The sequence below is a fragment of the Poecilia formosa genome, unplaced genomic scaffold (genome assembly GCF_000485575.1).
Source record: "Poecilia formosa unplaced genomic scaffold, Poecilia_formosa-5.1.2 Scaffold484, whole genome shotgun sequence".
Lineage (NCBI taxonomy): Eukaryota > Metazoa > Chordata > Actinopteri > Cyprinodontiformes > Poeciliidae > Poecilia > Poecilia formosa.
In genome coordinates this window covers 84699-98814 of record NW_006800423.1, presented here as the reverse complement: position 1 = coordinate 98814, position 14116 = coordinate 84699, and the positions used below count along the sequence as shown (strand labels likewise).

Here is a 14116-nt window from a genome sequence, read left to right as displayed (position 1 = left end):
CATTTCTGTCTGGTTTTGAACCAGAGACCTTTTGCGTATAAAGCAAACATGATAACCACTACACTACAGAAACTCAGGCTCTTTGCAGTGTTCCTGGTAGATGATCCACATTTTGTTAGAGACTAATGTCAACCATTGGCATGGAACAATGTCAAATACTTATACCACAGATCCTCTCAGAGAGCACAATAACTTGGTGAACAAATTGGCAGACTTATATTTGTGCCTAATTTCACATCACAGTCCATAAACTAAGCCTGGGATCAAAAAATTGTATTGAAGATGTCATTAGCAGAGACAAATGGTTCTACAGAGAATTGGCTAAATGGCTATAAAATAAAATCAATACTTACAAATAAAAAATGGTTCAAAAATAAAATTATCACATTAATATAAAAGACATCTCTGAAATACAATCAACACTTGAAAATTAAAAATGGTTCAAAAATACTATTAACACTTCAAAATACAAAATCTCTGGAAAATAAAATATTATGTATGTTGTTTTGAAAAACATTAGAATATAAGCATTTTATCAAATCTTCATCCTGGTAAGATCATGTAAGTTCTTCCTAAATTCATAAGGTAGGTTAGCTCAGCAGGTTAGAGCACCGTGCTAGTAATGCTGAGGTCATCGGTTCAAACCCCGTATGGGGCAATTCATGTCTGAGGTCTTTCAAACAATCAACACTTCAAAAATAAAACCAACACTTCAAAATAAATAAGGGTTCAGAAACAAAATCAACACTTCAAAATAAATAAGGGTTCAAAATCAACACTTCAAAAACAAAATCAACACTTCAAAATAAATAAATAAGGGTTCAAAATCAACACTTCAAAACAAATAAGGGTTCAAAAACAAAATCAACACTTCAAAACAAATAAGGGTTCAAAAACAAAATCAACACTTCAAAATAAATAAGGGTTCAAAAACAAAATCAACACTTCAAAATAAATAAGGGTTCAAAATCAACACTTCAAAACAAATAAGGGTTCAAAATCAACACTTCAAAACAAATAAGGGTTCAAAAATAAAATTAACACTTTAAAAATGGTTCAAAAACAAAATCAACACTTTAAAATAAAAGTGTAAAATGTATTTTTGAACCATTAAAAAATGGTACAAAAATAAAATCAACAGTTCAAAATGAAATGATATAAAATGACATGACAGGCCACATGTGAGTTTGACACATGTGAGCTAGAAGATAGATTACTAATTATAACTATTTAAACTTTTTACATCATTACTGCTTTAGTAAATGTTTTATTTTTCAGTCTTGAATATTAAGGGGAGAAAAGAGGAGAAATTGTGAGGATGTGGATTTTTGTGTTAATTTAGTCCCTGTGTTGTTGCTGATCCCAGCTGCCTCTCGTTTCCCCTCCCTGTGTATTTAATCCCACCTGTGTTCGCTGATCCTTGTCGTGAGTCATCAGTTGTGTCTCGCTGTCCGGTTTAGTTTCAGTGTGTCTGAGTTCCCAGCCTCATTGTTCACCTGTGCTGCCTGGATTTCTGTTCCCTTTTGTGATTCTCATTAAAAACATCGTTTCTCACTACAACCTGGGTCCAGCCGCGTCCTGTCCTCACCACCGCGTTTTCCAAAATTTCAGCTTTCAGGGACAAGAAACAGAAGGCAACTCTAGTTTCAACAGTCCTGTTCTGACGCAGCTGTCAGTCTTTATAAACCACTCATAACAGCCAAAGAAAGAGATTTACACGCACCATTTTTCCAACCAGTCTTCGTGATGCTAGTTTCAAAGTTTCGCCATGCAGCCTCCTGAACCTTTCAGTTTTCCTTGAGCCGCTGCTGATTCTTTGCTCCTGTTAAAGCCTCCAAGTCTGCTTTCATCCTGCTGCTCCGACCCGCTTTCTGTTCTCAGCTGATAACGGAGAGCAGAATGCGATGCAGCTGGCAGCTCTGTTGCACATTTTTCAATCTTACTCTTTTTATCCTGGCCCCGTTGTGTATTGTCTTATAGAAAACTGTGTTTTTAAACCCTCCATATGGTGTTGCATAATAACTACGACGTGCCAGATATTGTATGTTCTGAGGATGGATGTATTAAACACAGGAAGTGGACCCGTGTTTACAGCTCCCCATGTGTTTCCATTTCTTCTGCATGGTGCCGACAAGCTGAGAGCCCTAACTGAGACCACCCTGTGACGGCCTGATTGTCCGACACAGGATGTTCAGTGGAGGAGGCGGGGGGCAGAGAGCGCTCTCTCTGTGCGTAACAATAAAACCACCTGAAGACGTCCTGAGTACACTCTGAATAAACAATAAAACATCTTCATTTTCTAAATCAGCCCTTCTGGTGGGTTTCAGACAAGTAAACACTGAGTTGTTATGATATTACAATGATTATATTACAGACATTCTGATGCAGGTGGAGCAAACCCCATTGAAATAAGCGCAACGTAGCTTTAAAAAGCTGGAATCTTTGGTAATAATTTAAAGTAAACACTGGTGGCCTTAACTAAAAAGGCAAGTATGAAATCCTTTTTATTTTATAAGGATCTTATTTTTCTAATATCTACCCACCAATAGTCTAAAAATCCTGCGTTTCGATGTAAAACCGCAAAAGTATTTTGTATAACTTAAAGGTTGTTTGGCAACAGATTAATTTGTAAAGAAAAATCCCAGGAATACTTTCAAAGTGGTGAAAACAAATATGTTTATCAAAGTCTGTGTGGCGATTTATGACAATGAATCATGTTTTTAAATGTTAATAAAGAGTAATTGAAAGACAGCTTTAAAGAATACAGATAAATCTTTGTAGCAACAATGCTCCGACCCAGTAGTGAGTTGATCTTAAGTACTTCAGGCTGCTCCGCGTTGCAAACAAACACCGTTCTGCAGTGGAAATATTTGGTATATTTCCATTTCAGGAAACATTGCTTGTCATCTGCAAATGCACATTCAGTTCAAACCACAGAAAGAGAGGAAAGCATAAAGATTTTCCCAGAATGAATTCTGTCTCTGCATGATTATAGCTCAGTTAAGATCCACAGTGACAAAATGGAAAACCACTCTGAAGCCTAATTGTTGACAATTGGTCTTGTTTTTGGAAACTGTGAATCCTGTGTCCTCCAGGTATCTTGGCTTCCCAGATACTTAAATAGTGTGTTTTATTCAAATTGACACAATGGTGAAAACCTCCTTGTTTAACTCCTTTATGTGTCACTGAACAGTTGCACTTTTTATGTACACCACACTCATAAAAGTCGTCTGTAGCCAGTTGCTTCCTTAATCAGAGATGTATGTGCTCTTCACGCGCAAAAAAAAAATACTTCTTCGGTTTTTCTTTGTTGTTTTGCTTTTTATCACATTTTCAAATGAGGATTTCATCTATTTATGGAGAAAATCTAACAAAAAACATCTAGTAATGTCAGATTTTGTGATGGAGAAGCTGGAAATAAATGCAGAAAGGAATATTAAAGTTACTTGAAGAGGGTTAAAATCCACTTATAATAAGACTTAGAAAAGACATGAAACAGACACGTGAAGAACTGGAGAGTTTAAGACCAGAACAGCAAAATAATGATGACAGAAGAAAAGGACAAACAGCCCGGAGGACTGCAGAAAATAAAACAGGATGGAAAGGAGGAAATTAAACTAACTGGCTTTCGAAGTGGGAAAGTGGATAAAGGACAAGGTTTGACAAACTGGTGAAACTGGGAAAGAACCTGAACACATAAATAAAACACTTAAATACAGATGGAGAGGATGTCACTAATCAAAATCTAAACAGTAACACCAAAACACAGTAACACTCAGAAAACACAATAAGAGCAAAGAATCTCAACACAAAGGAATGAACACTGTATGGAACAATGTAGGTGACAAAAATCAACAAAACTAGTCCAGTTCACAACTGAAAACACAAACATTAAGAGATCATGACAGGCTCTATGAAAATATAACTACCTCCTTGTTAAATGCCAAATTATCTCTGATTACCATATTTTATTCAATTTCATTAATCACACTGGTGCAGAGTTGTCAAATAAATTTATAATTCAGTTCATTTATGACTGTGTTTTCAAAAAGGAAACAGTTTAAGTCATTTAAGTACTGGTCATCGCTGGTTTTATATCGGATCGGATCGGTATTGGCCGATACCAAACCTCAGATATCTGCATCGGTATCCATAGTGAAAAAAGTGGATCAGTGCATCCTTATCAGAGACATTAGAGTGTGTGTGGCAAAAAAAAGCACAAAATAATCTTGGGGGGGGGGAGTAAAAACTTTTTAACAACATCATACTTTAACAAAATACTGTATTTCTCTTAATCCATTGATTATAACCTCTTGTATGTGAAGGATTGCATGGGAGCTGGTATCTGCCTCCAGTAGCAGTGGTGGACAGTACATTTACTTGAAGACTGCACTTAAGTACATTTTTTTGAGTATCTTTACTTTACTTGAGTATTTATTTTGGGGAATCTTACAACTTTCACTCCACTCCATTTCAAAAACAAATATATTACTGTCAACTCCACTACGTTTCCAGGAAGCTTGTCGTTACTTGTTCCTTTTTGCTCAGCGTAGCTTTAGTCCGCTGTTGCTGTTTTCTTTCCTGAAATGCAATTAGCCACATGCTGTGCTCCTCGCAGTCGCCGCTCACACCTGGGATTGGGGCGAGAGGGGGACATTTTGAATAAAAAGAAAAGATAAAAATGGGTTTTTGCTGCAGTTTTTATCCTGAAGTCTGCACAGTTGTATTCTTTTTGTCGAAACATCATCTGGTGGTTTCAGGAAGTTACAGCGTTCTGTAGAAGCACTCAGAAAACAACACAGCAATGTATTAATATTAGAAAATATAATTTGAACCGTTGAATACTTGAGTATTTCTAAATGAATGCACTTTTGAGTATTTTAGTATTTTTAAAAGTTTGATTAGAGTAAACTTTTGACTTGTAGCTGAGTAAGATTTGACCATATCAATACTTTTACTCAAGTACTAGAGTAGAGTTGTCCACCTCAGTCCATCGCTGGGTTAGAGGCTGGACAGATTGTCAGTCTGTCTATGTACTTCCATAAAATGTTTGAGAAAAACAAACGGAGAAGAAGTCTCTGTTCTGATATATGAGACATTAAAAGGAAAATATGCGTGTGCGTGAATTAGAGGCCACCGGGGCCACCGGGGCCACCGGGGCCCCTCTCACTGAAAGAGGCAGTCTGTCTCTTTCCTGTGAAGTGGGACTGACTGTGTAACTTGAGTCGGGATGAAAACTGTGCTCCGGATCCGGCTGCCCGTCCAGATGCAGCTCGCCGAACAGAGACGGAAGGTGCAGGATGGATCCCGTCCCGCTGCTGCTCGTCCTGCTTGCATCGTGGCCCCTGTCCTCGGCGGTCTACGAGGGGCCCCTCCAGCCGGAGATCTCCAACGGCACCTTCCATCACTTCTTCGTCCCGGACGGGGATTATGAGGAGACGGTCGACCCGGAGCACTGCCAGATGCTGTTCAAGTTCTCCGACGTGGTTCCGTGCGCGGCCGCGGAGGAGAGCGACGCCGCGGTGCGCGACGACTTCATCATCACCAAGCTGCAGGCGGAGGACGCGGCGCGGCTGCTGGAGGGCATCGGCCGCGCCGTGGCGCACGACCTGGACGGAGAGGACAGCTACGGGAAGTTCCTCCTGAAGGAGATCTCCCAGATCGGGGAGGCCTTCTCCAGCGTGGACAAGTCGCTGGTGGAGCTGGAGGTGAAGTTCAAGCAAAGTCAAGAGACTGAGCTGAGGGAGGAAGAGCAGCTGAACGGCTACGTGGTGAAGCAAGTGAGCGACATCAGAGGCGCTCTGAGGGAAACCACCGACATCTCTCAGGGACTCAGGGACAGACATGAGCTGCTGTCTCTCATCATCCGCAGCCATGGCACCAGACTGAGCCGCCTGAAGACCGAGTTCCTCAATGTGGGCTCATGAATGTGTTTGGGAGACAGTGAGTAATATAAAAGAGCCACCCAGTTCATCAAGCAACTTTAAAGTGTACTGTGGTTTGTGAATATGCCTCTGAAGTATTTCACCCTGACCTTTTGGGTGTTCTCGTTCCGCTGAGCTATGCGGGGAGCTGGAACAAAAATATCAACACATTCCTGTCAGACAGGAGTGGGAAAAAAGCAACGAGTGGATGAATTATGGCTGTGCCACCACTACTAGACGGGGTTTGTTCGGTCAGAATGATTAAACTTAATGTTCTCAGATGTCAGTCTGTATTATTTGAACGTTGTTGATAGTTCATTGAATAAATATATATTTCATAACAATGAATTCCCCCTTTTGTTGCGGTCAGGTTGAAAAGCAGGCCGGAGTTAGAGTACATTTTACAGAACTTGAATTTACGGGAAGTTTTGCAAAAAATATAATTTCAGTAATTCAAGCAGTGAATCTTATATAAATATATATTTTTGTTGATAAAAAAAAACAATAAAAAACAGAAAGGTCTGAAAATTACATCCATATAATGCTTAAAAGTTAAAAGTTTGCTTTAAAAGCAGCCACATTGTATGTGCAGTGTCGGTTCTGCTGTCTCACCTTTCTCTTATTGTCCTTAGATTCTCTGTGGTTGGATTACTGTCAGGTCAGTTAGTTGATCAGTCCTTCACAGTGGTGTTATTGTCATTGAAACCTGAAATTCTCGACAACAACCTGATGTCCAGACCGTGGTCGTCTGAGTGACGTCATCAACACCAGAAGATGACACGGTTCCCTAAATCCTCACTCATTATGGAAACTTCAAGCATCTTGGATTCCATCCCTCTCTACTCATGCTCCAGACTCTGACCTAGAAATCACTTTCATCTGGAAAGCGTTAACTGGACCTCTGAGCAGCAGTCCGGTGCTTTTTCTCCCAGCTTCAGACACTTCTCATGTTAATTAGTGACTTTATTCACTAATGAATGCAGCAGTTGCAGCCCACGTCCTTCATAGAAGCTCCAACTCTCACTTTGGCTTGCGCACACTTTTTTATTCCACTAAACTTTCCATCATTCTTCTCTTGTGTGTGTGTGAATGACTGTCTGCTTAACTGTCAACTCAGCATTCTCCTCCATGACCAAGTAAGCCACAACAACATTTGTGCAACAAACAATTTTTGTTTTATTTTAAGTAAAAGCTACATTTTCTAAGAAAATGAATTTTTGGTTTTCATGAGTTGTAAGACATAATTAGGGAAAATAAATGCTATAATTTGATAGTATTCCACTTTGCTTAGATGCACTTAGATGCAAGAAAATCTTCATAGTTTAAGCGGTAATGTTAACAGAATCTCATCATGAAGCTAGTTTAACCATCTCCACTGCTTATTTTAGAGTTGGTGTCACTTTCCATTCACACGCTTTTTGTTTACAGATCAATAAGTAACAGCATTTTTTTTGTTTCTCTGTGGTTTTAATGGAAACAAACACTGGTCTTCCCAACTCTACAGAGTGCATAACTATTACACTGATGGACTAAAGCTGTGTGTGGGTGTCCCAGACACATTTCTGGGGCCTCATGCAACCTCTCGCCGGCCCTGCATCCATCTGCGTTTCGGTCTGGATGTCATGATTATTTTTTCATGCCTTTCCTTAGCTCTCAGGCTTTCTGCTGTAAATCGCCTTTTTTCTTTGAACTGTGAATTTTGCATAAACTGTTCTGTTCGCTTTCCGTTCATTATGTCACTAGAGTTATTCCTGGCACCACGCGAGTGGCAGACTCGGCTGTCCCTTCAAATTGGACCTGGTTAATGGGCGTCTAAAGTCTGTCGCTGCCTCCTGCAAACCATCTGGAAGTGACCCGCCGGAGTATGAAACATGTTTGCTCCAAAGCAGCCACTGTCACTATTGTCTGCTCGTTTATCTGTCAGATGCAGTTCATGATTCATGTGAAATATTACTGTGGTAAACTTCTGAACACTTCCAGATAAGGCCAGTTTGCTGTAAATAGAACAATGAACAAAATCCAGTTTGCTCCTGTTGTTGTTTTCAGCTGGAAAATAAGTTCTTATTTTAGACATACTGTCTGTCCTAGAAATGGAAAAAAGAAAACAGTTTACAGTCTGTTTGCGTCTGTGATCCCCAAACCTTCAGCTTTTCAGAGCCTTCTGTAATCTGTGGATTGTTTAATTACTGTATAAAATTCACCCACTCCACCCAGCATCTGCAAAAAACAACAACAACAACAACAAAAAGCCCACAAACGAGCTGCCAGAAGTGTGCTCCCTTTCTTTACCAGCAATGCTTTCTGCAGATTTGAGGGCGGCCAGATGGGCTGCCATTGGGTGTGATTTCCTCTGTCTGGTTTTCCTCACAGTCCAGCTTCCCCTGAGGGACCCCCTTTCTAAGACAGCCCTCTGTAGCTCAGCACATGGCTAACCGGCATCGTCAAAAAAAACAAAAAAACTGAACTGCAGGAGCTTTGTGTGTACAGAAACCCTATATGTCTGCACTGCTCTTAATTTCCAGAGGCACCGTACAGGGCTCAGAAGATTCGACTGAAAAATAAGGGTACATTTTCCACAGAGTGAGATTAAGGTAGCGGGTTGCAACTGTTCTTAAATGTCTAGGTTTTTTTTGTTTTGTTTCTTTTTCTTTTTTGACTCAAAGGCACGTTTTCCTTTTGTGGATTTAGTCGGCTTTTGTGTGGAGGCGCAAAGCAGCAGGGTGTGTTTAAAGGGAGCAGACTGTTTTCCCAGTAAAACACATTTTCAGGACAAACAAGGAAAGGTCAGGAATGTAGCACCGAGTTGACCTGAGAAAACTTTGACCCCTTCCTCTCTGCACTGAGAAATAAAACCTTCAAGAGAACTTGTGTTTCTGTCAGAAATAATTGCTGAATATATTGTGGGTGAGCAGCATTGCTGTTTCAACACAGCACAGTCAGCTGTGACCACATGTTTCATTTACCAGCATGTGTAATAATGAAAGTGCAAGTGATCCACTTTTTAAACATCATCTTGGGTGATTAATGTTAATTAATAAAAGAAATACCTTTGAAAACAAGGAAAAGTAAACACCGACTCTTGAAAATGTAAATGTCACATTTAAACTTAATGGCAAAAGCAAATAAAGGTACAGTATGTAATTAGATATTTTTTGTGTTAGTTCCTGTAGTTTCCACATTTATATACAGTAACTGACCCTTTAGGATATGTTAGTTGACAGCAGAACTAAAGTCCAGTTTAACTTTAAGACAATTCATTTTGAGACAGAAATACATTATATCCTGGCTGTTCCTAAAAACATTATATTTCCATAAAAAGTACTGTAAAGTTTTGTAAAACTATGTGATGGATGGATGAATTTATGGATAAATGGAGTCAAAAATGAGACAAATAAAAATTATGAATTGCGTTTTTCCTGATTTATTAAAAAAAACGTAATTAATGACTTATTTTGTTTGTTTTGTTCTGTAGGCAGTGAACCATGAAAACCTGAGGCGCCCTCTACATGTTGACAGAGGAACAATTTTTAGTGGTTCTGGACTTTATGAAGTTACTGATCTTGTCAGCCCTGTCGGTACTGCACTGCTACATTTAACCCACACACAGTTTTCTTTGTAATATGATATACTTTTTACACAAAAAACCCCCTCAAAGTTATAACATTTCATTACATTTTTACACTGCAAAATGAATCAGGGGAGACACATATGAGTAAAGCAATTGTTTTAAAAATACTGGTTTTAATTTCTTTGTGATTTAAGATAGAAGAGAGTCTGATGAATACAACTGGCTTTAATCGTATTATACGTAGTTTATTTACCTCTAACTGACAGCTGAAAATGGCTTCACTACTTGTTTCTGTCCGATTTGGGAAAAGTTCATAATTCAGTTTAGGTTTCTGACTCGTGTCGTGTTCTGACTGTTTGGATTTGCACATGTAAGCAGTTACGAGTTAAGAGGAATCCAAGCTGCTGTTTCTCTGCCTGCTGAGACACCAGTGAGCCCACGTCAGTTTAAACGGCATCTATAAAAACATTTATATATCAGTTTATTAGTTTTAAATGGCTGTTTTATTTTTTCAAAAAATATCTTGATGAAGGTAAGACCTCGAGAACAAACAAAACATTTCCCTCAAACACTGTTTGGTCTTAATGCTCATATTTTTCCTTGAATAAACACAAATGCATCTGCATACTTACAGTTCAAAAAGTACATGTACATATTTATAGTTTTGAATGGGTACATAATGATACACAGTTGCCCTTTGAAATGTGATGATGCACATCAATAATTTTCTCTTCAATACAGTTTGTTTCAAAGTTCTGCTATTGAGCTTCTGCCAGTTTTTCTTTTTCTGTTTCTCTTCTTCTCAATCTAGCAGAATTTATAGGAAGAAATGATGATGTCCCCCTCCTGGAGAGCAAGCAATGACACATAAGAGTTCGTTCGGAAAAAAGCACCAGAGGAACTAAGCTTCAGGCAAATGTCACCTCTTTATCATTTCTGTCTGTCTGGGAGCCTGTACTTTTTCTCTGTCTGAAGGCGCTCAGTGACCCGGGATGAAACTGTCTGCGGAGCGAGGCTCAGAAACTGTTTCAGGATGAGACAGGCGTCTGTTTGGGTGGTCACGGCCCGTCACACGCAGCCGTTCTCCTGTCTGGGCTTGTGAGCCACAGGGGTGTGCGGGGGGTAGAGGGAAGGAGCCAGCGTGCACAGGAAGCCTGCCAGCAATGTGAGGCCCAGTCCACCCCAAGCGCAAAACATGGACCAGCCGTAACCGTGGCTGATATCCTCTGGTATACCAAACATGTAGCGGGGATAGCGGGACAGTTCAAAGTTGATCCCAGCCACGCATGTGCAGAGGGAGATTATGCAGCATGTCCCTGATGGAGGGGAAAAACAAAACAAGTCAGACATGATGACAAAACAGTTTCGCAGTATAGAAGAGAAGATAGGGCATGAGTGGTTCTGTTGCCGAGTTTTAGGGTTGAGCTATGTGGCTGGGTTGTGATACTGTGAAGCTTTTTTAGGTTTAAGGCTCAACACTGATAACCTTCGAGGGTTTAAAATGACCAAACCAGCTACTTTTACAAGTTCTTTTCAATCACCGCTCTCAATATGTCTTTTAAGGTTTTAAGATAGCTAGCTGTCTTAAATTTTGAGGGAACTACTTCAGTTTCCTGCGTTACTCCTTTGTAACAAATTACAAATTAAGATAAAGGCATTGTAATTGTATTTTATTGATTCACAGTGGTTGTTCCATTTTACATTGATTTACAGTTATCCATTTGTATCTTAATGACTCCTATCATATAGATGAACATTTATTACTGTAAATGAAACATATTTATCAAAATGAATTTAACTTTTTGGGGGGTTTTCTTCGTAAACCTGCCTTTTCAAGACGAACTTGCCACTAACAATATGGTGGATTCGCGGACGCATCGTTTCTAATGGGCAACGAGGCCAGTGCAGCGGATGAGACATTTAAAAGCACCCTCAGAGAGACCACACTGCCCCTGTGTGGTGAGCTAAGGCAGGACTTATCTTACCTCCCATGAGGAAGAGGAGTCCAGCCACGTACTGCATCAGATCATGCTCCTGACAGCAGCCCAGCACGCCTATGATCCAGCCGAACAGGATGATGGATATGGCCATGCCGATGAAACTGGCAGTCATCCTCTGGAGGTCTGAAGAAACGCACAGCACAGGGTTTTATTGTTTGTTTTGTTTTTAAAAGCTGTCCATCCTTTTTTATTTACACGTAATCAGACTAATAAAACAAAAATAAATAAATAAAATGTGGTGTCTACTCACGGAGTGCGTGCCACTCATCCTGCCTGATAGTCTTCGTCAGATTTATTGGCAGGTTTCTGGGCAGCGCTGCAGAAGAGTAGTAGTATTTTATGGGTGTGCAGCGCGGAACCAATCCTGAGGATGTAAACAACACAAAGAGGACGTCTCGCATTAGCGCTCAGATCAGATGGGAAGGATATCACACGGCTCTCTGCTGCCACCCCCTTCTTTCCTTCGCCACAAAACAGCTACCAACCCGCCACCCTCCCCCATCCTTCCCATCTCTTCCACCACCACCCACCCTTCTATCCACCCACTCTGTTGTACAGTAAGCTTTTCCGCACGCATCTCCCAGCTCCTGTTACTACAGCTCACCCTTTCGCGCTTGGAGGGGAAAAAAAAAGAAAGAAAGAAAACACAAAGCTCGTCGATGGCATTGTAACTGTACTCCATGTTGCTGCGTAGAGGCCTTGAGGGTCTGTGCGCAGCATCAGCACCTTGGATAGCGAAAGTACACAGCGCAGCGCCGCTCATGCACACAACCCAAACGATTAATTCAACACCATTAAACACCAAATAAACATTCAGACCTTTAAAGATCAAATCCTCCGTCTCCAGGTCGAATCCTTCCCGGTGGCACTTTCTCCACAGCCCGGTGATGGTGGAGTTGAAGTGCCGACTGCAGAGGGACTCCATGGCCGAGGCGGGAGGCAAGAAGTGCCTCTTGGCCCGCAGCAGAATGTCGCCCTTCCTCTCTGCGTGTTTCTCCCTCGGCAGCATGCGGAGCGGGAGGTTGTTGTTGGAGATGTAGATGTAGCCCGGGTCGTTTCTTTTGTTGGAGTAATTCTTGCAGCGCTCCCGGTGCCGCCTGGCGTCCGTCTCGTACCAGTTGTCGGTGCTTATCGCCACGGCTATCAGCCCCAGCGCGCAGAACGCCAAAAACAGCCCCGCCACGGTTAAAGTCCTCATAGCAGCCATGTTTCCATGCGCTTCTGGCCTCGGCGCCGTGACGGTTTCACGGGGTGGTGGTGGATGGGGCAACTCTGGCTCCTGGATGCTGCTGCTTTCACTGGCTGCGGTGTGGAGCAAATTCGGCGATATCTCCAAATCCGAAAGGTGGATGCAGCACACAAGCCCTCATTTCTCCCAAATTTCGACCACCTAAATGAACCAAATATTTATGGAGGAAGATTTAAAAAAATGAAAAAGAAAAAAACACTGGGGCCTGGATCTGCTGTTTTGGTTGTGTCTCCTTTATGCATCTGAACTCGGTGTATCCCGGATACTGGTCGCGTCCAGCAGCTCTTTCCAGCAGATGGAGACAGAGCGAGTATTTGGAAACAGTCGCCCCAGAGCTGCACTTACTGCACCGAGGACCATCATGTGTAGGAAGAGATCTCCAGAGCCTGCCAGAGCCACTCAAGAGGATGCATCCTGCCTCCTCCCTTTAATGGACCGTCTCCTGAATAAAAACAGCCGCTGCGGTCTCAAGTAGTAAAACACTGAAAGGCAGACCATATTAAGCCCCCGCACACTGGCCTTGCTTCCTTTGTGTAATGTACAGGAAACGGTTTCATCACATCCAAGATTGCTTCTGGTAAATTTCCATTCCAGCACAGCTGTACAAGTAACTGTGTGGGTCTTTCTGTAGATCAGGTGAGAAACACAGTTAAGCATTTAAAACCAGAGGGTGGCGTTGGTGATATTTAATGTATGACCATAAATGCAAAAGTATCCCAATACCATGCCTTTAAACTTTTTCCACACTAAACAGAATTATAACCAACTGCTTTCATCTAAGTCTCAGTATAAACACAGCTATGCTTTGAGACCCTCAGTCTTGCTGGAGAACAACAGCGAACAAACAGCAAGCAGATCGGAAAAGTTGTGAGGAAGTGTAAAACATGGCTAGGTTATAAAACAACATAAAACCATTTATGTTACATGGAGTACTGTTCCTTTAAAAAATAGAAAGAGTGGCAGATGCACAACTGTCAAGACATGGCTGTCTGTCTGTACTGACAGATTCAACTCTGGAGCTGGGAAATGTGTCTACAGCTCCAGTATTAGTACGATCTACAAATCTGGCCTGGTGGCAATAAGAAAGATAAGTTAGGAGGTATTCCTTTATGACCCAATCAAAACCCAGATTTTACTCAAAGTTTCCGGTTGTGTCTCCTTTATGCAGTTTTGATAAGAAAGCTGATAAATTACTGAAGATGATTAATATTGCTGATTGTTACGGATATATTCCCCACTCAAAGTGGGTTGCTGATTTGCATTTTTACTATTTTAGACATTTTCACAGGTGAAGCAACATTTTTTTAAAAATCGATGTTTTTCCCATTCTTAACGGTCATTTAGTTTTATTTTTAAAATATTTTTAAAATATTTT

The 14116-nt window shown here is 41.0% G+C and overlaps 2 protein-coding genes and 1 non-coding gene across 3 annotated transcripts; 1 reads left to right on the top strand and 2 right to left on the bottom strand.

Moving 5' to 3' along the window:
* trnai-uau (transfer RNA isoleucine (anticodon UAU)) lies at window positions 1-73 on the bottom strand. The gene has a single exon. It is a non-coding gene; the product is annotated as a tRNA-Ile (tRNA).
* A 2624-nt stretch (window positions 74-2697) lies between these two features.
* On the top strand, window positions 2698-6268 carry fibina (fin bud initiation factor a). The gene has a single exon (XM_007578585.2). It carries the CDS (start codon window positions 5301-5303, stop codon window positions 5925-5927), a length of 627 nt encoding a protein of 208 aa, XP_007578647.1. The 5' UTR covers window positions 2698-5300; the 3' UTR covers window positions 5928-6268.
* A 3083-nt stretch (window positions 6269-9351) lies between these two features.
* tmem276a (transmembrane protein 276a) lies at window positions 9352-13285 on the bottom strand. The gene is made up of 4 exons (XM_007578583.2): window positions 12312-13285; window positions 11743-11856; window positions 11478-11615; window positions 9352-10808 (listed from the first exon to the last, which is right to left on the bottom strand). Exons 1-4 carry the CDS (start codon window positions 12697-12699, stop codon window positions 10561-10563), a joined length of 888 nt encoding a protein of 295 aa, XP_007578645.1. The 5' UTR covers window positions 12700-13285; the 3' UTR covers window positions 9352-10560.
* Between the last annotated feature and the right edge of the window lie 831 nt (window positions 13286-14116).

Excerpts from the sequence above, each read along its gene's own strand:
- tmem276a (XM_007578583.2), bottom strand. The coding sequence starts at position 12,699 with ATGGCTGCTATGAGGACTTTAACCGTGGCGGGGCTGTTTTTGGCGTTC. Across the intron at positions 11,857-12,311 it reads GGAGGATTTGATCTTTAAAG|GATTGGTTCCGCGCTGCACA; the intron begins GTCTGAATGTTT and ends TTACATCCTCAG. Across the intron at positions 10,809-11,477 it reads ACTCCTCTTCCTCATGGGAG|GGACATGCTGCATAATCTCC; the intron begins GTAAGATAAGTC and ends CCCCTCCATCAG.
- fibina (XM_007578585.2), top strand. The coding sequence starts at position 5,301 with ATGGATCCCGTCCCGCTGCTGCTCGTCCTGCTTGCATCGTGGCCCCTG.